We start from the raw sequence: 20,731 nt of genomic DNA on the forward strand, positions 1-20,731 counted from the left end.
CTGAAACCTTGAGTGCAGATAAACCTAGCCTCCCTCAAGTGGCTCCTGCCAGGTCTGCGGTGACAGCAATACAAGGGTAGTTAACACAGGAAGCTGGTTCCAAGAGTGAGTTACTGTAGCAACTAAACCCGATCCTGTGGTCTTGGTCCTCTAGAACTAACTGGTTTGTATTGGAAAAAATGTGGAAATGCAGAATATAGAAGCTCTAGAGTGTTGTTACCAGAGCTTAATGTGTGCTCATGTTGGAGTTTAGAAGATTCCAAGGCCAAGAGAAATATAAACAGTGAAGGCCAGGCTCATGAGGCTTCAGCTGGGAGCAAGGACTCTATTAAGAACTAAGCCAGCTGGGCCGTGGTGGCATAGGCCTTTAATCCCAGCACTCAGAGGTAGAGGCAGGTGGATCTCTGTGAGTTCAAGGCCAGCCTGGTCTACAGAGCAAGTTCCATGACAGCTAGGACTGTTAAACCGAGAAACTCTATCTCAAAAAAACAAAAACCCAAAACCAAAACAAACAAACAAAAAAGAACTAGGCCAGAATCCATGAGAGGTATTTTATGACAAAGATTTTGACTGTGTTTCTCCTGCGTCCTGAAGCTTTGAATGAAGTTGATTGATCTGACTGGGGAGATTTTGAGGCAGCCTAGAAATCAGGTGTGGTTAGTGTCAATTGCTTTACCCAGGACTCCAGTGAGAAATGAAGCAAAAATCAAAGCAGAAAGTTGTGGAAAATGTATAATTTTCTTCAGAAAAAGAATGTAAGCATGTTTAAAGTGGCAAAGGGGCTCTTGTTGCTAAGAAGAGATTCTTATTGTTAAGAAACTAAGCAGTTGTGACTGGGAGTAGAAAAGGTACCCCGAGGGCATTTCAGGAAATGATGAGATCTCATATAAAACTAACAACTCACTGAAAGCCTTCCTTTCAACAGTGAGTCCCAGGGTTTTGTCCACATGGGGCCGTATAAGCTGTTCTGGGTTCAGCCACCACCTGGACTGCAGCCACAGTCTCCAGGGGCCAGACAACTGCTTGAGCTGATGGCAGAACTTAGCAGCACACACGCCATACTGGTTTTGTGGGCGTGCAGAGTGCCAGAGCTATGAAGTCATGTAAGTTTACATCCAGACTTTAAAAGGAAGCTTGGGAACCAGGCGATAACCAGCTTGCCAAATCCCTGCAGGGGCCCTGGTTGGGTCATTCCTGAAGTCTTGAGGGTAAAGTCTAAACTGCAATGTAATCCCCAGGATGCTGGAGACGCCAGGAACATGGCATCTCCATGGAGGAAAACTGCAGGCCCTAATTGACAAGTTCAATTAGAGCATCTGTTATAATCCCCAATCCTGCATCAAGGAATATGCAGCCTGTTTAGCACAGACAGGCAGGGGCCCTTGGTGCCAGTGTCAGTGCCAGTGGGGAAGCCTGGCACAAGGTCCAGCTCAAGTTTCGACCTGAGAGGTGATGGGGAAAAGCTCCCCCAGCTCCAAACCTACACCAAGCACCAAGTGGCTGCACTGTCGTCTAGACTGCCCTCCCAGACGTGGAAGGCAGGTCGGGCCTCAGGGGAGCAGGGGCTGCAACGTGAAGGCAGCTAGGCAGCCCCCACCCAGCAAGTGCTCTTTGGTTGAACTGAGAACTTACCCTGCACAAAATCGTGAGGTTGAAATCATCATTTCATGAACTCTCCTGGATCCCACCCAAGTCTTCCATCTGCCTCGTGTGAGGCTGTGCCCTCTACCACTTCTACACGCCTCACCCCCTGCAGAGATGCTTATGATAGAACATGCCTAGTGAAACTTCTCATTGCCCCAAGCTGGCAAGAAGCTTTCGGTGAACAGCTTCATCTCACATCCTGTGTGGTACCCAGGGCCTACGCTGGAGAAGATGCTCAAAGAATGTTTGTTCAGTGAATGAGTGCATCCATAGCTGGACACACACCAGTGAATCAGTGTTCATACATAACAAGCTAACACCTCAACAGACAATGTTTTAAATATATTCCTTCATTAATAAAATGCAAATCAAAGATACCACCTCATCACGTGTATTCGAAAGGCTATAAGCTAAACTTAATAAGTGTTGGTGAGAGTGTGGAGAAACTGAAGCCCTTATGTGTTCCTGGTGGTAACTTAAAGATGTTCAACATCATGGAAACAGGTTGGTGATGTCTCAGGCAGGTAAACAGAAAATTACTACATGACCCAACAATTCCACTCCTGTGTACAAACCCAAGCTAATAAAACCAAGGACCCTAACACACCTACACATTCATGGCAGCTCCATTTGCAAAGGCAAAGGCAGAAGCAATCAAATACCCATCGTCAGATGAGCAACCTGTGATGATTGCATACTGAGGAATATTAACTGCAGTCTGAGAGGAAGTGCTGGTGGATGCTATCCTGGATAAACTGAAAACATACGAGGTAGGACATACTCTAGACACAAAAGTTACAGAGTGCAGGTCCCAGTAGCATGCAACATCCTGAATAAGCAAGCCCTTAGAGACAGAAAGCAGACTTGTAGTTACCGGAGGCTTCCAGAAGGAGGGAGGAGGAGCTTCATAGAAACTCTTTCCTTCTGAGCGCATAGAAATAGAAATACAAAGCAAGTGGCATGTGTGAAAGCCAGAAACACTGTGCATCCCTCAGTGGATGAAGTACTAATTCAAACGGAAGCAGCTAAGCAGGGTCATGGTGTCCATGTGACACAGCAAGGTTGGAGATTTACATTCCACCCTTAATGAAGAACAGCATGGGAAAGCCTCACTGGTGATGTAAGCTTGGGGTTTGCAAAAGTGAAAAGACCAGCTGGTACCACTGCAGAAGCCAACGTAGAAGTCAGCACCCAGTACCACTGCAGAGGCCAACATAAAAGTCAGCATCCAGTACCACTGCATATCAGTGTAGAAGTCAGCATCCAGTACCACTGCAGAGGTAGAAGTCATCACCCAGGCTGAATCTGAAAAATATGAAGCACAGATGAGGAAGTTTCTGGTTTGCAGCAGGTGGTTTGTGCATCAGGGAGAAGATCAAAGTGCACTGAGCAAACACCAAGCAGGACCAGGGATCCGGCAAAGGAGTCTGGCTCCTGCCAAGGCTCCAGGATGCAAGATAAAGGACAAACAGCTTTGCGGATTCCTAGCTTTCTTGACCTTCTCCTTCACCTCCTACCCGCAAGGCCACAGACAAAAATCTTAGAATAGCCTTAACGGAACTTTAGCTGGAGGTTACAAAGAGGGCTGTTATATTCAGGTTTTAATTGCCTTCTTTGTTCACATTGTCATTAAATAATTGATTCCATTATTTGCCATTGACTTAAACAAATAATTGCTTGGTTCTATTTACCAGACACTGCTAAGAGCTCTGGGGGACTTAAAGATGGTGCCTTAGAGTTTCTATTGCTGTGATAAAGCACTGTGACCCAGAGCAAAGTGAGAAAAAAAGGGTTGATTTGCTTCCTCTTCCACAGTGCAGTCCATCACTGAAGGAAGCCAGAGCAGGAACTCAAACAGGACGCGAGGCCATGGAGGAGCATGGAGGAGTTCTGCTTCCTGACTTGCTGTCCAGATGTAGTTCAGCCTACTTTCTTAGCCCATTCAACCTGCCCAGAAGTGGCACTGCCCACAACGGGTTGGGCCCTCCCATAGTCTCTAATAATAAAATGCTCCATGGTTTGCCCCCAGGCCAGTCTTATGGGATGTTTTCTCAGTTGAGGTACCTCTTCTCAGTATCTCTAACTTATGCCACATTAAGAACAAAACAAAACTAACCAGGACAGATAGTTAATACATCTTACATAAAATCCATTTATTCAACCATTTAGCATATGGTTTTCCAAATACTTCCTCTGGGGCAGGTTCTAAATATTTGATGCTGAGTTTACACCAGAAAACAAGATTCCTAACTTTATAGAGTTGGCAGGGACAAAGGTGTACCATTTAATGGCCTGGTTACACAACTATACAAACAAATAAATCTCAATGGGAACATACCCAACAAGGGTTGCAGGCAGGGAATTTTATTTACAAAGAAGATATTTGCCTGGGAATGAGGGCAGGCTGGGGGAAAGGATACTGTTCAAAATTGGCTTGAAGAAGGCAGAAAAGGAAGAAATCTATGTTTCCAGTCACAAGGGCTAGCCAGGAAAGCCAGGGGTGAACATGGGGAAGACAGAGGGCCAGATGTGTTTAGTGTACGCAATTGACTAAAGACAAGCTGTAAATGTGGAGGGCTTTATTTTGGGCCTGCAACCAGCCCCCAAATTATGACACAGAGACTTTACTATTAGTTAAGAATGTTTGGCCTTAGCCTATGTTTGTCCCACTAGCTCTTATAACTTTGCCTTCTTCTACGTTTTGCCTCAGGGCTTTTTACCTTTCTTTCATTCGGTGTGTCCTGCTTTCCTGCTTCCTCTGTGTCTGGCTGTCTGGTAACTGCCTGGCTGGCAGGCCTGGGGCATCTCCCTCTCTTTAGCCCCCATTCTCTTCGTTCTTTCCAGCCTAGATTCCTCCTCCTACTTATTCTCTCTGCCCACCAGCTCCACCGATCCCTCTACTGCCTAGGTATTGGCTGTTCAGTGTTTTTATTAGACCCATCAGGTACCTTAGGCAGGCAAAGCCACAGGTCTTTACATTGTTGAACAAATGCAGCATAAACAAACGTAACACATCTTTACATAGTCAAACAAATCCAGCATAAGCAAATGTACCACATCATTGCCTAGTTAAACAAATATTCCACAGCAGGTAAAGGCTTGCAGCAGCCAGATCATTCTGGGGACTGAGAAGACCTTGAGGAAGTCAGGACATCGCATGTAAATTCACAAAGAGGTACTTTCTAAACTTTATCTTGGCAAACATCATTGCTCAGTAAGAGTCTGCGGTTCAAAGGATTGGCTACTCCTCCTGACATGTGGCTACTGGGCTTTGCAGGGCTGAATGCGGCTAGATCATCGTTTAGGGACAAGCTGAAATGCCAATATTTAACTAGCAGTCAGACACCATTAAGTTAATTCCATTCATGTGAAGTATTTTATTGTGAAGACATCCCAATCTTGTTCCAACAGTGAACATCGACTCCAACCAGTTAGGGAGTGAAATCCCAGAAGCTGGTCTCATTGAACATTTGAGGAGAAAGTTGAATGACTGCCAGACATGCCCCCTCCCCCATTTCTAGAGCCCTTCTCATGACAGACAGTGGAAAGGTCAGGAGTTGCCGCCTCTGCACGGTTTTCTGATCCCGAGGCCCTTTCTCCACGTCTCTTTATGGACTATAGTCTCCTTTTGTCTGGATCCTTGTCTAGGTGTCCCCTCAGATCTTTCTAGAATGAAACTTCATTTGGGGTCATCTACCCATCCTCCCTTCAGGACACAGCTGCCTACAGTCTGGTGTCTTTGCTCTTTGCATCTGGACTTAGCATAATGGAGGAGGGGATACCTAGCTGCCCATTGAATGGCTTCCGGTCCCCATTTTCAGGAAGAGAAGCTCCAACAAATCTAGTTGTTCACGCAGTAACCCTGAAAGCAGAAGAGCTGGGGTGGTGTCATGGAGGCGGAACCGCTGCCCTCTCCAATCTGCAGCCTGGTGGAAATGAACTCCAAAGGGCCACGCAGTTGGAAAGAAATGCATACAGCTTGAGCCTTTGGAGCCCAGAGATCTGAACTCCAGTTTTAGCTGTGCAGTGGTAGATCTGCCCTGCAGAGGCTGGAGTTGAACTTGGTTGGCAAAGTTAATCTGTCTTCATTTGCAAAACGGCTAAAGGTGCTGTTGCTCCTAACCCCTGCGGTTGGCAACTGGAAACTGAAATCATGACTGAGACGCGGAGTTGTCAGGTCTGTAGCATGTATGGACACTGTGATTGCATGGCCTTTTAATCGTCCTCAATCCATTTGACTGACTCAGTGGTGGCGACTATGCGGGCTGTGCTGTGTTTTGAAATGTTGAGAACACTGGAGCTAGGATTATGACGTTATCTCAGCCCCGAGCCCAGCCAGGACTGCGCTGCCTGCCCCTCCTCTGAGTACGCAGAAGCCTAGGGTCACCTGTGCAACTCTCCTCTCAGAAGAAATGTCTGACTCGTTCTGGCCTTAGAAGGTTTAATTGCACCCAGATGTCTGGGGCACCACTTGTCAGAGCCCGAGAGACCACGACGCAAGAAAACACCTGACTGGGTGTCACTGCCTAAGGTCAGCACTCGTCATGCCTCGGTAGTTCTGGGGCTGGCGGGGGGGGGGGGGTTTGGGTGTTTTGTTCTCATGGAGAAAAGTACCCTGACATGAAGAGAAGAGACATAAAAGCCATGCAAAGGGACGACCATCAGAGCCTTCTTTAGGACCTGAGCTAAATCTGCCAGAGCGGGTGCTGAAGCGATGGACAGAGGTCAGCTTGGTGGAGACAAAGTGCAGTCTGGGTTTGGATGAAGGGACCAGACTGCTCGTCAGCTGATCCCACCCTGTAGTTCAGTTTTTGTCTTGGGGTTTTATGAGGTTTCTTCTAAACCTCCCTCACCGTTAGGAAAAAATACTTTCCAGAAATCAAGATGTAAAAGCAGTGGGCGTCTTGGTTCTGTATTGGGAGCATTTTATGGGCTCTGCTGCTGAGAAGTCCTGGCATAGTGGCTAAGGTCACCAGTGCACCAGCCTCAAAGACCTGTTCTTATCTGGTGTTTGCCTTGGAACCTGTAGGGCCATTGGGAGAAAGGAAAACACTCCGATGTAGCAAAGAGAAACAATAACTCTAATCACATAACTGCTTTTTCCCTAATGGTCCCTTATCATCGGAGAGCTGGGAGATTGAGAGCTATATAAATTGGACTCAGGAACTCAATGGGTCATAGAAATCGTATTATGCATGTCGTTGCATAAAGCCCAAGAGAGACAACATGAGATGCCTTGTGAGTACATTTTTAATTCTGAATGTGTCGAAACAGCCAAGGAGGTCCGCTTTCTCCCTTCTCCGAGAAATCTTCCAATCCCAGCTATAATTTGGCTTGTAATCTTCTGCTGGTGATTGTCTGGCGTGTAATCTTCCGCCGGTAATTGTCTGTTTGCAGAATTTGAGTGAATGGCGTTTTTCTGCCAGAATCAATAACTAACTTCTTTAAAGCCCAGACTCTTTGGGAGCTAGAGTCCTGTCTTCAGGGGTGTTTCTTAGTTACAAATCGCCGGTGGGGAAAATGATAGGTATACATGGTATCAGCTGGATTAGTGTGTTTTTGTTCCTTTGGATTTTTTTGAGACCAGGTCTCATCCTGTAGTCCAGGCTACCGTGCACTCCTCGCGATGAGCCTCCAACTTTCAAAATCCTTCATCTTAGCCTCCCAGGTGCTGCCATCAAAGACGGGCATGACCATGTCAGCTTTCGATTGTCTAGTAAAGCGGTCCTGCCCTCTGCAGCTCCCAGGTCTTGCGGCAGAGCTCGTTGCATTGTGGTAATAGTGATGTTGTAGAGCAGCTATTTCCTTTGCCTTTGAGGTGTAGCTTGCCCTTTATTATTCCAGGGGTGTGCAGAGAAGGGAAGATCTTCTCAACTTCTTATCAGTTTCACTTGCTATGATGGGTGCACTTGAGCTGGGCAAGCCTCGAGTCCATGATAGACTATGGCTAGCTTATCTTAGACCCTCAATTCCTTCATTAATGTCTGATACAGAGAAGTCCCTCCACCAGCAGGGTACGGCACACAGAGGAGATAAGCAACCGAAATATTTTAAGGCTCCCATACATTCTAACGTAATTGCCCACCCAAAGTAGTGTGGGAATGGTGGTGAGTAGCTTTTCCTAGTAGACAAGGGAAAAGAGTCTGGAGGAAAGGAAACCTGGAGGGAGTTAGACTCCAGAGGGGTGGAGGATGGGCAGGGGATGGAGCAGAGCCAACTGTGAGCTTTAGGGTTTAGGAGAAGAGCCGGAGCAAAGGGTGTGCCCAGGCGCAGAAGTAGAGAGGATGGTGCACAGAGGAAGAGTAGGAACCTGAGCTATTGTGGCCCAGGCTGGCCCTGCCCTGTGAGCCAATCAGAGCCTATAAGGTTAGCTAAATCTATTCCAGCGGTTGACGGTGGAAGCCACACAGGACATGTCCTCAGGTGGCTGACACAGCTTTGCTTCCTGAGCAGTGGGCACACCCTGTCTGAGGATGGTAAACTGTGGTCTCCTGACACACTTGGGGCCCCATAGAGATGAGCAAAGGCCAGAGTTATAGACCCTCATTGGAAGGATCCGTCCTGTAAGGCAGAGTCTGGAGTCTAAGCTCCCCTGAGGCTAAGGACAAGGAGCACTGACCTTTATTCCATTTCAGATTGCACCTTCCATTCTTGTGACCATCTTCCTAGTCCCATCCCTGGCCCTGGTGGTGAGTATGGCAGAGAGCGCCCAGTCTGCCCAACCCTTTGTTATAACAAGCATTTCAAAGCTAACTATCAAGGGTGGCATTCCCATACTTTCTCGTGGACTCCCTTTAACCCTGCCAGGGATAGACAGGTAGACACTTGGAGCCAGTGACTTTTCTCACTGTTCATCGGTCTTTTCTAGAACACCAGTGACAGTCATTCTCTGGATGGCTCTGTGGGGACCCAGACCATCCATGTCGATGCCCTCCGAGGTCTGGTCAGCATCCAAGACAACAATGTTCTGAGCGAATGGAATGGAATCGTGGACTACAAGAATGTAAGATGCCAAACACGCTGATCACAATGCCAAGGGACCCACGAGTGGTCCAAACAGACCAGACTGCTTTTCCATGTTCATTGTCCTCCTCTGAGACTGGGGTGTGCTACCGAAACTGCTTTGTCTTAGCTCTGTATTGTGATGCTGACTTCTAAGGGATTGGTGCTGTGAACTAGCATCTCTTTCGGTAGTAAGACCAATCTGAAGGGCACATGATCAGGAGGAGAAACCCGTTGCTTTGGCAGAATCTAATAAGATGTTCTGTGACCATAGAGATATCTCTGTCTGCCATGCCTCAGTGTCCATACCAACAGAGTGGCTCCAACAGCGGCCTCTCCCACCTAGTGGGACCTGGAAGGATGGAATGAAATCAACACTCACACTTTAACCCTGCCCTCTGCTACCCAGGCCCTCCTCAGCCAGCTGGCACCTTCTTGTCATGCTCTCTTCCTTGAATACCTTCTCTCTTTTCACCTCCCCACTTTTAAATCCTCAAGGAGATCCCCTGAATCTTCCCAGAAGGCTCCCAGGCTACAGACTTTGATGGATGTTGTTAAAAGCCAAGTACAAATTTCCTCACGCAACATTCTACCGTAGGCCGCTAGGTGGCGCGAGGAAGGGGGAACTATTGCTTAGCTTCTTGCAGTTGAGCCTGGGTTGGCAAATGGCAACTCTGATCTAAGCCAGAAAAGAAAAATCGTAGGCCACGAGAAAGGGGCGTCCAAGACAGACCTCGCTCTAGAATTCAAGTCGCAGTCCTGATGCAGGCCTTCCGACTGCCCTGGGTTTTCAGAGAGCCTGCTCCAGTTTACACAACGTTCTCCCGGGTAGTGGGGATCTCAGCTCGCCCCTCAACTTCATGGCAATTCCATGGGAGAAAGGCCATTCCTCCTGCTTTACAGAGAGAGAAACTGGGCTCAGGGAGGCCACAGAGGATCCCAGGAACCGTTGAACAGCCAGCCAGGTCCTTAAGATCAGCTGTATTGTTGTATTACCATCCTGCCCAGTCAGGTGCACACATCCTTATGTTAGCATCAGAACACCTGGGGGAGAAAGCCTTCACCATCAGGAGCAGAGAAGATCCAGCACTGGGCCTAGGGAGCAGCAGGGCTGAGTACCACACCGCTCTTGATGCTGCCGTGTGCCCTGGCTTCCAGCAGCACTGCTGAGATGTTCTGTGCTGCAGTCAGACCAACAGGGTCTGGATGCCTGAGGGGAGCGGGTGTGTTAGTACTGGGACTGATTGAATGCCATGTTTCTACTGTTGCTTTAAGGCCCTCCTGGCAGCTAAGCTGTTCAGTAAGATGGCCTGTGTCCTGGCCAAGATGGACCTAACAGTCTTCCCAAGTTTGGATGATATTACCCGGGCCCTGGGCACACAGGTGAGTCCATTTCTCTCTGGTAGACATCGACTACGGGGTTTTCCAACTTACAGCCAGTCTCCTGGACAGTGCTCACCCACAGGCGCTTCCTCTGTACCTTTTCTTCATGCCATGAAATCACGTCATGGGCAAAGAACTTAGGACATCAGCTGTCCTCTCAAGGCAAGTCACAGTTGAATCAGTGACCTCACTTAGATGTATTCCCAATGGGCTCGAGCTGTGCTGGAGAAGACAAGTGGTTGGATGCAAGCATTGCAGTGATTTCATGTCCCCTGCTTCCTCTCCTCCCTGTCCTTCCTGACCCACCACACACACACACACACACACATGCACACACACATGCACACACACATGCACACACACATGCATACACATGTACACACTCATGCACACACAATGCACACCCATGCACACTCGTGCACACACATGTACACACACAAATAACACAAACATGCACACACATGCACACAAATAACACACGCGTGCACACACATGCACACACACAAATAACACACACATGCACACATACACACACAAATGCATGAACATGCCCATACACACCGTTATCATTGTCCTCACTGACATCTTTAATTGCAGTCAAGCCCAAGAGTGCTGAAATTCTTGCCTACCCTCTCCAGCAGGACAGGAACTGTTGTTAATAGGAGTAAATTAAAACCCAGGAAGAAATCCTTGGCTACTCACGGACTCTGCTCAAGCGTTGCTTAAATATCAGCACATTTGAACAGTACTCGGGGCTGGGGTAGCGGTACAAACTCTGGGAAAGAAATAAAAGTGTGTTAAAGCAACGCTATTTTTAAAAGAAGTGAGCGTGGAGAAACAGCTCAGAGTTCTTGCTGCTCTCGCAGAGGAACCGGGTTTGGTTTCCAGCTCCTACAAGGTGACTCACACCAGACTGTAACTTTAATTAAACACTCAGACGTATAAAATTAGAATACATAAATCTATAAAAGAGGAGTTGAAAGTGTCCCATTCCTCTAAATTGACAAAATACAAATGCAACAAACTATCATTTTGGTTCAGAAAGCATCTAAAACTGATAGGTAATGCCACTGGGACGCATACAGATTTTTACCAGAGTCACTTTCGCCCTCTTGTGGCTAGATAAAATATTGCATCTAAAGGAAAGCAAGTTGGGGTTCTCTTGCCTGAATCGCCCCACACACCTTCACAACTCGCCTGTGAGTCCCCTCTTTCATATGCCATGCCTGAGACTCCCCCATCTTCCAGGATTCCAGTTACTACCCACCCACCCGCGGACTGACCTACACGGTTTTACCCAGCCGAGTCAAAAACTTGGCCCAATTCGGAGTGCCTGTTCAGGACCTGTGCAGAGCAGTCCCCGCCTACTTTGCCCAGCAGCAAAAAGAAGGTGCGTTCAGAAACCAAAAGACGGCGGCTACATGTGAATCAAAAGATGCAGGAGGAGTTTCAGTACCTATCAGTCAGCTGTAATGACAGCTGATCCGTTGCTTTCGTGGCCTGGGACGTATTCGGGGCTTTTGTGGGGAAGGGAAACAGCCAATAGCCTCATCAGAAGGCCAAAGCCAGTCATCTTAAGGGATCTGCTGGCTGATGGACATCCTGCCCCCATTCAAGCTTTGCCATGCCCACTGTAGGGGAAGGCCTGTGGCTTTGGAGTCCTTAGTCCTACTCTTTCTCAAGGCGCGTGGAGCCTAAGGGTTATAAACCACACTGGAAATAGCACAGCTGATGGCTGGAGTGTGAGGGAGATCAGTGACCTGAAGAGCCGAGCTAGCAGGGGTAAGACTCCAAGATCTGCATATCAGTCCAGATTCAGTCAGCAACATGGCTGTTACCACTCTCTTATCCACAAGTCAGAGTTCTTCAGAACAGACGGTCCAGGAGGGAAATGGGACATGCCAGGCTAGGGGATTAATATGCACAATAAAAAAAGATGGTTACTGTAGAGGCTGGAGAGAGGGGCCGGTGTGGGCCTGCGCTGACCCGAGGGTCCATAACACAGGTGCCTGGTGTAGGGATGACCCTGGCCTCCTCTCTAAAGTGTGGTTTCTCCTCTTGAAGGTTCCGCCATGGCCATTGACCCAGAATCCTGTTCTGAGCTCCAGTTTCTCTCCTTCATGGGACTGTCCATCTGTGGTGAGATCCCTGGGCTCTGAACCCCACGTCAGCCATGTGAAGACTGGACTTGCCTGCTCGAGCCTCTGCCTGTGGGAAGCAGCCCTTTCCAGTCCTCTACCTTCTGGCTTTCCATACAGAACTAACCCTGTAATCTGGGGAGGAGGGAGGTGCAATTTCTACCTTCTAGGAAAAAATAATAAAGTTTCCACGTCACTGGCTAGCAGACAGATTCCCTCATCCCCTGCAGGCTCCCTCATCCTCTCTGCAGGCTCCCTCTTCCTCTCTGCAGGCTCCCTCATCCTCTCTGCAGGCCCCCTCTTCCTCTGAAGCCTCCCTCTTCCTCTGCAGGCTCCCACTTCTCCTGCAGGCTCCCTCTTCCCCTGCAGGCTCCCTCTTCCTCTGCAGGCCCCCTCTTCCTCTGAAGGCTCCCTCTTCCTCTGCAGGCTCCCACTTCTCCTGCAGGCTCCCTCTTCCCCTGCAGGCTCCCTCTTCCTCTACAGGCCCCCTCATCCCCTGCAGACCTCCTCATCCCCTGCAGGCTCCCTCTTCCTCTTCAGGCCCCCTCATCCTCTCTGCAGGCTCCCTCATTCTCTGCAGGCTCCCTCTTCCTCTCTGTACTGCCAACCATGTGAGTCCAGAGCATGGAGGTGGCTCCACCAGAACCTTTCATTTCTGAGTCTCTTTAGACTATCCCTCGAGAAGTTTTGACAATAAATGAACAAACCACCAATAGCACCCAGTCTGGATGGTCAGGCCTGAGGTTGCACTTGTCTCCTGAAAACTGGGACAGAGGCTCCTGGGCTGTCTCTTTCTTGTGACAGTGACAACCCATAGAGTGATCTGGAGCCTCCCTCTAGAACTCTAAGCCAGGAGCAGTGACCCTTAGATATCTATCAATGTCCCCATTGCAGACGGATAAGAATTCAGATATTCAGCCCTCAGTCTGGAACTGTCCCTTTGCGGTCTCTGTCACTAGCCCCTCCTCCCATGTGGTGTTACCTAATTCTCTGCATCACTCCTGTTCCTGGGAACCTTGGGGACAAGGTTTTCAAGCTCCTTCTAGAGTAGGTTCCATATCACAAAGCAGAGCTCTGTGGTCCCCAGCAAGGAACCCCCCAGATGTCTATGGCCACAGTCTCCTTAGCTCTGTGGAAAGACCAGAGCCCGAGGCCTTAGGTCCTGACTCCAATCAGGGAGCAGAGCACAAGTTCCTCAGGACAGTTGTGGGTAACAGCAACGGCAACTGGTTTCCCGAGCCTGTTGCAGGCCAATGGTTTCCTTTTCATTCAGGTGAATGATAAATGTTGAAAATAGATCAAGATTTGTATTGAGGTGTAAGGCGAAGGACAGACCTCATTTTCCTGACCTGGCCTCCCTGAGATTGTGACCTCATGACCTCAACATGGCAGAGACAGTTCTGAACATCGGTATTACATCCCCATTAGGAAGGACAATAGGAGAAAGCTCCGGACAGAATCCCAGCCGCCCAAATCTATCTTTCTTTATCTGGAAAGAATGTGGTTTCTGGAAGCCTCACTTAGCAGACTTCTGCCTATATGTTATTGGTCAGAGCCTTGGTCACCTGACCATTCTAAACCAATCTGCTTCTTGCTTTCTTAAGAGAAAATACAATCTTGTTTTCTTAGGAGAAATAGGACTGGCTTTCTCCACATGGGCACTGTTAACATTTTGAGCTAGAAATCCTTCACTGTGGCCATACTGTGCAGCAGAGTGTTAAGCATCATCTGTCCTTGCTGGAGGCCAGAAGAACCCTCTCTGGCTATGACAATGATGGTGGCTCATCTCCTAGGGACAGGAGAGAAGTCACTTATAGTTGAAAACTAACTTGACAGATGATGGTTAGTTCCCTACAATTAAAGGAATCTGCAGAAGGAATGCTTAGCCTCTACTTACATAGCCTGGGTAATGCTAACTCGAAAGAAAGGGCTGGGGGAAGACAGGGACTGGCAGACAGGGACGGGCAGAGAGGGACTGGCAGACAGGGACTGGCAGACAGGGACTGGCAGAGAGGGACTGGCAGAGAGGGACTGGCAGAGAGGGACTGGCAGACAGGGACTGGCAGACAGGGACTGGCAGAGAGGGACTGGCAGTGAGCCTGTTTTGAAGAGGAATAGTAGACAGCTGTGATCAGCAGCAGATGAGTGACCCTTTCTCTTTCTCTTGGTTTTCTCTGCAAGGATCACCTCATGCCCTTAGAGGTCATTTTTTCATATTTTGTTAGGTGCATAGCTGTAATGGTAGGAAAGCTAGACTGGTCTAAGTAATTTTTCCGTTATTAGAAACCTGGAGGCTCAATATTGACTTTTATTTAGCTCATTATGTTTGCCCCAGTAACGCTGATTCCATTCATCAGGCCTAACAGGTAATGCAATGGAATATTGGGGTCTACATCTTCTAATGCCAGTGTCTAAAATGATTAGAATGCATTTCATCCACTTAGATAAGCAAATGAGTGTGCAGGGCACAGTGCTGGGAGGAGGAACTCGTAGGAAGTAGCAGTCCCATCCGGCACTCCACCTGACCTGGGGCCTCTTCCAGCTTTCGAGACCATTGGTGCAGGCTCGATCCTCTTTGCTCATGGCCCAAGGAGGGCTTGTGCACTCCGGAGTTTAAAATATCTATTTTCCTTAACCCTTAGAAGGGGCTAACTATGAGGAACTGTAGCAGGACCCAGGCTCCTTAGGAGGGAGGGGGGATTTAGAAACAGCAAAGTGAGGAAGAAGACCCGTGGCTCTGCTTTCAAAGTGATACAAATACAATTAAAGCAAGAGGAACTGTATGAGCAAACAAATCCCCAAGGAGGTTGGGAACGTTATCTCTCTCCCTGCGTCCAGCTGCCCATCCTGGCCATGAGAGCCAACCAGAAACTTTAGAGCTAAAACCAACTCATAGCCAGAATGAAGAGAAGCTCCGTCTCGCTGGTGATGAAAGAGAGATGGGGATCCTCTGGTGGGCCATGGTGTTGGTTCTCTCTTCTTACACAGAAAAGCCATGAAGATGCCGAGGCTGCCGCAGGAAGGACGCAGCTGAGAGGCAGGAAAATAATCTAGTCCCTATCAGGCATCCAACTCCAGGACACTCCTCCTCGCCAGTCACTAGCTTCATAAGACTCAGCTTACCCTCAACTGCAACAAATCTGGTTTGGGTCCCATCCCTCGCAAACACCTGAAACACTCTGTCCTTTGCTTGGCAGTCAATAATACTCAATACTACTGTTGTCAAACTCTTCATAGAAATGCCCCCATTTCCCCACCAAGAAAACAGCATCCTTGAGCTTGAGCTCAAGCGATAGGTGGCTTGTGTTTCTTATCCCATCATCCCTGGTGCCCAGTACACAGAAGGCACTTCTGATGTATCTGTCCTTGGGCCAGTGTGAGACAAGGAAGACACAGTGATAGAGAGAGATTCCTGTCGAAGGCTCTCCTGGTTCTGAGCTTGCATCCAGCTGCCCAGACTCCATGAGACCGCCTTGAGATCACAGGTGGGCAGCTAGGCTGCAGGCAGCTGCAGAGGGAGATGGAGGCTCATACCCTACTGGTAGACTGCACATGGCTCAACCTCAGCATCTGGACATTTTCATACTTTGTATACCTTATTTAAAGCCCTTCTATATATTAAGGTCAACATTGCTTGGTTCCCCACTGTGCCCATGAAAGGAACAAACACACAGCTATCTGTAAATATATCATTTATGTGTTGTGATTGAATCTCATAAGCAGATGGAATGCTGGGAAGAATCTAGTTTGGTTTCTGAGTAGAAACCAAAAGTGTATTTCTTTGGAAAGATGAAGTCAACTCAGGGGCCATCTTAGACGTGAGTTCCCGCGCAGATGGAGAAGCCCAGGAGCCCCAGAAGGCCAACCTTTGCACAGGCTCCAGTGGCTACCTCTTCTGAAAATGGGAAAATGTAAATAAATGCCATTAAAAATGTGCTTCAATACAGCAAGTCAATATTTTCAAGGGGTCCTGATGGGTAGGGCATAACGTCAAGATTTTAGCAATAGATATCTGTATTACTACTACTACTAATGATAATAAGAATAATAAATTAACTTACATAAGACCAACAAGTCTACTGGATCTCGGATGCCCTGCAGCTGGCTCCACACTGGCAGCATGCCTTCCTGCCTCTCTAACATGTTACTATGAACGTTGTCTTTCTGATCATAACACATAGCAAATGCTAACACCGTCTTCTTCACCTCCCACTACTCTGACAAATGTCTTTTGTTGAGTTCATTGTCCATTGCTCTTGCCACTTTGCCACAGTCGGTGCAAAATTCAGGTATGATCACAGTGTCCTGTGACACCTGGCTGCTGTCCCCTGCCTGTCTGCTTACTCTGTCTTCACTTCCCTGAGCCCCTTAGGCCAGATCCTGGCGCAACTCCTAAACATTTCTAGAAAATCCTACTTGAAAGGTGCTCTGGAAATGCTTATCTCCCTGGAGCACTTACACGTGAACCGTGACGACCCGGGGTTTTCCTTGAGGAGCCCTCCCTGCCCCATTTGTCATTTTCAATCATTCCCTTTCCCATGGCACTGAGCCCCCAGGAGGCAATGTTTTACCTCTGCACCCCTGACATCTATAACAGTTCACATAGTAGGACTTCAATTCCTAAAGCAAACTGAGCTAGGTCACATTTTTACTTAGGCGTATTTCACACAGTTGCGCCACCCCCACCTCCCAACAGGGTGGCATGCAGCAGCTGCCAGAGCTTGGTTAGCCTCCTTGGCACTCACCAGGTGACTTTGTAACCACCTCCCCCTCATACAGGGGGACGTGCTTGCACAGATGTTCAATAGGCGACCCAAACAGGAACCAATCCGCCTTCATGAGCAGAGACTTCAAAGGGTTGTACTTGACCCAGGTGTACTCTGTGGAGTCCATGACTCTCATTGTCTAGGTGACGTAACAGAGAACAGGGTTGACGGAACCGGAAGCCCGCTGGACCTGCCTTTAGCTGTGCATGGCTTTCTCTTGTCAGTGGTTAGATAAAGGGCATTCAGAGATTTCAAGTCATGGTTTCCTGTGACTACTCTGCGTGGAAGAGATGCTCTTTTTTACCCACAGTACTTCACTGCAATAAACCCACAGAAGGTGAACCTCCTGAGAGGGGAGAGGCAGATGAGATGGTGTAGTCAGAGCCAAAACTAGGTGTCCAGTCTCACTGCATTGGTGGAGAGTCTCACACTGTGGTATTGCTTGTCTGTATCTTTGTATCCTTCAATATCATTTTCAAGCAAACGACATATCTTAGATCTCACTTCCAAGAAGAAAGGTTCACCAGCCCCCTCTGCAAAGACAGTTCTTATAAGGTTATGTTTTCAGGGCTCTATGATGGAAACCGAGCTCCCCCCGCCCCCTGTGTGAGAACACGTTAGTAAGCTGAGTATCGTATACATGGAAATAGAGGCTAGAGTCTACCATCCCTTTCACATCTCTCTGTGGGCAGCAGCCTGTGCTGGACTCCCAACCTACCTGCGTCTCGTAGATGTACCGTTGGAGTTTGTCCAGAGCTGGGATGGCTTTGTGGTCCATCTTGAGGATGTAGCAGGCTCTTCGGGAGAGCACTCTGGATGCGATGTAACCCTGAAGGAGCAACAGCACAGTTACTGACCCTAAAGGTTCTGGGATCCTGATTGCGTGAGATTGACATTGAGTCTTAGAAGAAAGGATTGGGTTAGTCGTGAGTTAATGTCATTTCGAAATTCTGTCCATTCATCTTTGATAGGGAGTTTTGTTTCCCTACTCGCCTCTGTATGCCTGCAAAGCTGGCATGTGCTCTGTGTTCTGGAAGCAGGGTCTACAGCTAAGGGTTTAAAGACTGAGGAGGAATGGCTCTCTGCCTCTTCTTTTGTATTTTAGCTAGCCTGTTCTTCCATTCTGACTACAACAATATCCTTCAGAACTGTATCATTCAATACCATAATGGCTCCATATGTGGCTGCTTAAATTCAAACCCAGTGAAATTTACCACTTAGTTCACAATGGATTTTGAGTACACAGTAGCCACAATGACTAGAGGCTTCCCTTCTGGAAAATTCAAACATAGAACATCTCGACCTGGCTTGACGTTCCAGAAGTCTCTCTCCTAGGCACATTGACGCCTACCCTCACCCCACACAACTTTACCTGTTCTCCCTCCTTTTTCCTCTCCCTCCTTTTCCCTCTTCTCCATCCTTTCTCTGCCTCAGACTCTATCCACCACATGGAGAGGGGGGCCTGAGGAGGCTGAGGAACGCAGGGATGTTGAGAATTTGACATGAGAAAGGATCAAAGGTCATCACATTTTGATCTCGAATAGAAAATTTCTATGATGCGTCAAATACTTAAAAATTATTCTGCTTCTGATTTTTCAACACTCAAAAGTCCTTAGTACCTAAAATTTGACAATAGATTGAGGCACCGAGGCTGATGAAAAAGGAAGGGGCGTAAACAAAATCTCCACAATTCACTTTTTAAAAGTCACTTTTGGGATTTCCATGAATCTATTTAAAGATAGTTTTAGCTGTACTTCCTGTTGAGGACTTCAAAACTCTCCACTCAGAAAGTGACATGAAACTCCCAGCAGTGCCAGGAGGAATACATCTGGGTAGCTTTGAGAAGAAAAGGGAAAAAACCAACTTCAGACACACATTGTTGATGTCCATGCTGGGTATCTCTGGGTAAGGCAGCCCATAATAAGTATTGGAAGAAAAAAATAGTAAAGTAATCTAAATCAGTAAATGGATGGAGGAAGTTTCTAAGACTTGTTACCCTGGTAACCAACACGGGGAAGGCCTCATAGCAAGAGTCATGTTGTAAGGTCTACAGAGGTAATTTAAGTGTGCATTGTTCTGGGTTTCTGCTCATTTTCTGTATGTTTTATATCAGAAGTTCTCATTTCTTCATCCAACAGGCATTTTCCTGCTTATGTTCTAAGCATTGCTTTGGCCATTCTTCCAGCCCAGGTCTGCACCAGGAGAGGGACAGCGCCATCACTGTTGAGGAAATGTAGGGTTTTTTCTTAGAGATGTTTTATTTTCTTGCTTGATCATTTAAAGGGAAAGGAAGACGTGAGGAAAAATTTAAGGACATGTAAGTCAGATAGTATAATTAAATATGTCCCTCTATAAAACCAATCCTACAGCTTGCTGCTTACATGCTTATAGTCAAAAATGGTGGTCGAAGAGCAGGACCCTGCGTGGATGTTGACAGTGGCAGTGTCCTTCTGGTTGTCGATGCTCACTGTCTCCTGGACGGTGCCGCCATTGATGCCTGGGGCAATGATGTTAAAAACCTAGAATCGACAACCAAGACAAAATCAGATTTACATAAATAGTGTGCATTGGAAAGCAGCTCTTTCGCTGCACTGGACAGTCCACCAGGATAAAACCTATACTGTACATCCACCAGGATAAAATATCAGCACTGGACAGTCCACCAGGATAAACCCTGCACTGGACAGTCCACCAGGATAAACCTACACTGGACACTCCACTAGGATAAATCTACACTGGACAGTCCACCAGGATAAAAACCTTCACTGTACATCCACCAGGATAAACCTGCACTGGACAGTCCACCAGGATAAACCCTGCACTGGACAGTCCACCAGGATAAACCTGCACTGGACACTCCACTAGGATAAATCTACACTGGACAGTCCACCAGGATAAAAGCCTTCACTGTACATCCACCAGGATAAACCTGTACTGGACAGTCCACCGGGAGAAACCCTTCACTGGACAGTTCACTGGAAGCCCATGCCATGTTCGGGCTGAGACTGAATACGAAGCTTTGCCCACTGGTTTGTTATATTATGTACAAGAGGTCGAAGTGAGCTCTGAAGTGATGTCATTGCAAGGGAAACGGGACATTTTAGTATGTTGGGTTACATTGTGGAGGCATTGGAAGGAGAAAGAAATAACCCCTCATCTTTCCCATTCCTGGGATTCTGTCTCAGTGAAGACATGTGGACTACCTGGGCCTTGCACAGCCTGGCCTCTCGTCTTTTCCCACAGCTCTACGAAGCCAACTCACCTCTTCTGCCTGAGACTGAGTTCCAAAGATGGACAGCACCACCAGAAATGCCACCTGAAAAACACATCAATTCTTTGTGGGGTTGTCACTCCATGAGGGGCTCAGTAGGAGATGGGGGGTACCTAGGGACAACAGTCAGCCCTTAGAGATGGCCGGCAGTCTGCTTTTCGACTTTAAAAAGTAGGAAACACTCAGCAGGCCCTTGTTGAGTTCGTGTTATTTGTTAGACACATGGTGGGCAGGTGAGCAGTGAAGGACTCTCTTACCAGGGGAAAAGCTGGCAGGAGTCACACCCACTTTGGGATTAGTGAATAAATTATGTCTTCAAAGGGGAAAGTGTCAATTTCTTGAGACTGAGGTAATGAACCATTTAAAATGAACCCATGAATGACATGGTCACAATGGGTTTTTAAGGATAGCTATGGAAGAGGATTCTAGTTAACCTTTGCAACCCTCTCCTCAGATCTCTCTCCTGGTGCCTGGGGAGGAGACTCTAGCAACAACCTATGTGCAGACACCCTGCAGTCCGCTTTCAT

The 20,731-nt window shown here is 47.8% G+C and overlaps 2 protein-coding genes across 2 annotated transcripts; one reads left to right on the forward strand and one right to left on the reverse strand.

The window, feature by feature from the left end:
• The first annotated feature begins 947 nt into the window (after positions 1–947).
• Positions 948–12,188, forward strand: LOC119807163 (gastrokine-3-like). The gene is made up of 8 exons (XM_042054530.1): positions 948–1,069; positions 2,737–2,899; positions 6,862–6,882; positions 8,280–8,333; positions 8,513–8,647; positions 9,922–10,029; positions 11,278–11,419; positions 12,094–12,188. Exons 1-8 carry the CDS (start codon positions 948–950, stop codon positions 12,186–12,188), a joined length of 840 nt encoding a protein of 279 aa, XP_041910464.1.
• A 3,791-nt stretch (positions 12,189–15,979) lies between these two features.
• On the reverse strand, positions 15,980–20,731 carry Gkn2 (gastrokine 2). Its single transcript, XM_042054531.1, has 6 exons — positions 20,639–20,731; positions 20,196–20,249; positions 19,315–19,452; positions 17,652–17,762; positions 16,913–17,072; positions 15,980–16,059 (listed from the first exon to the last, which is right to left on the reverse strand). Exons 1-6 carry the CDS (start codon positions 20,729–20,731, stop codon positions 15,980–15,982), a joined length of 636 nt encoding a protein of 211 aa, XP_041910465.1.

Source organism: Arvicola amphibius, chromosome 2 (assembly GCF_903992535.2).
Source record: "Arvicola amphibius chromosome 2, mArvAmp1.2, whole genome shotgun sequence".
Lineage (NCBI taxonomy): Eukaryota > Metazoa > Chordata > Mammalia > Rodentia > Cricetidae > Arvicola > Arvicola amphibius.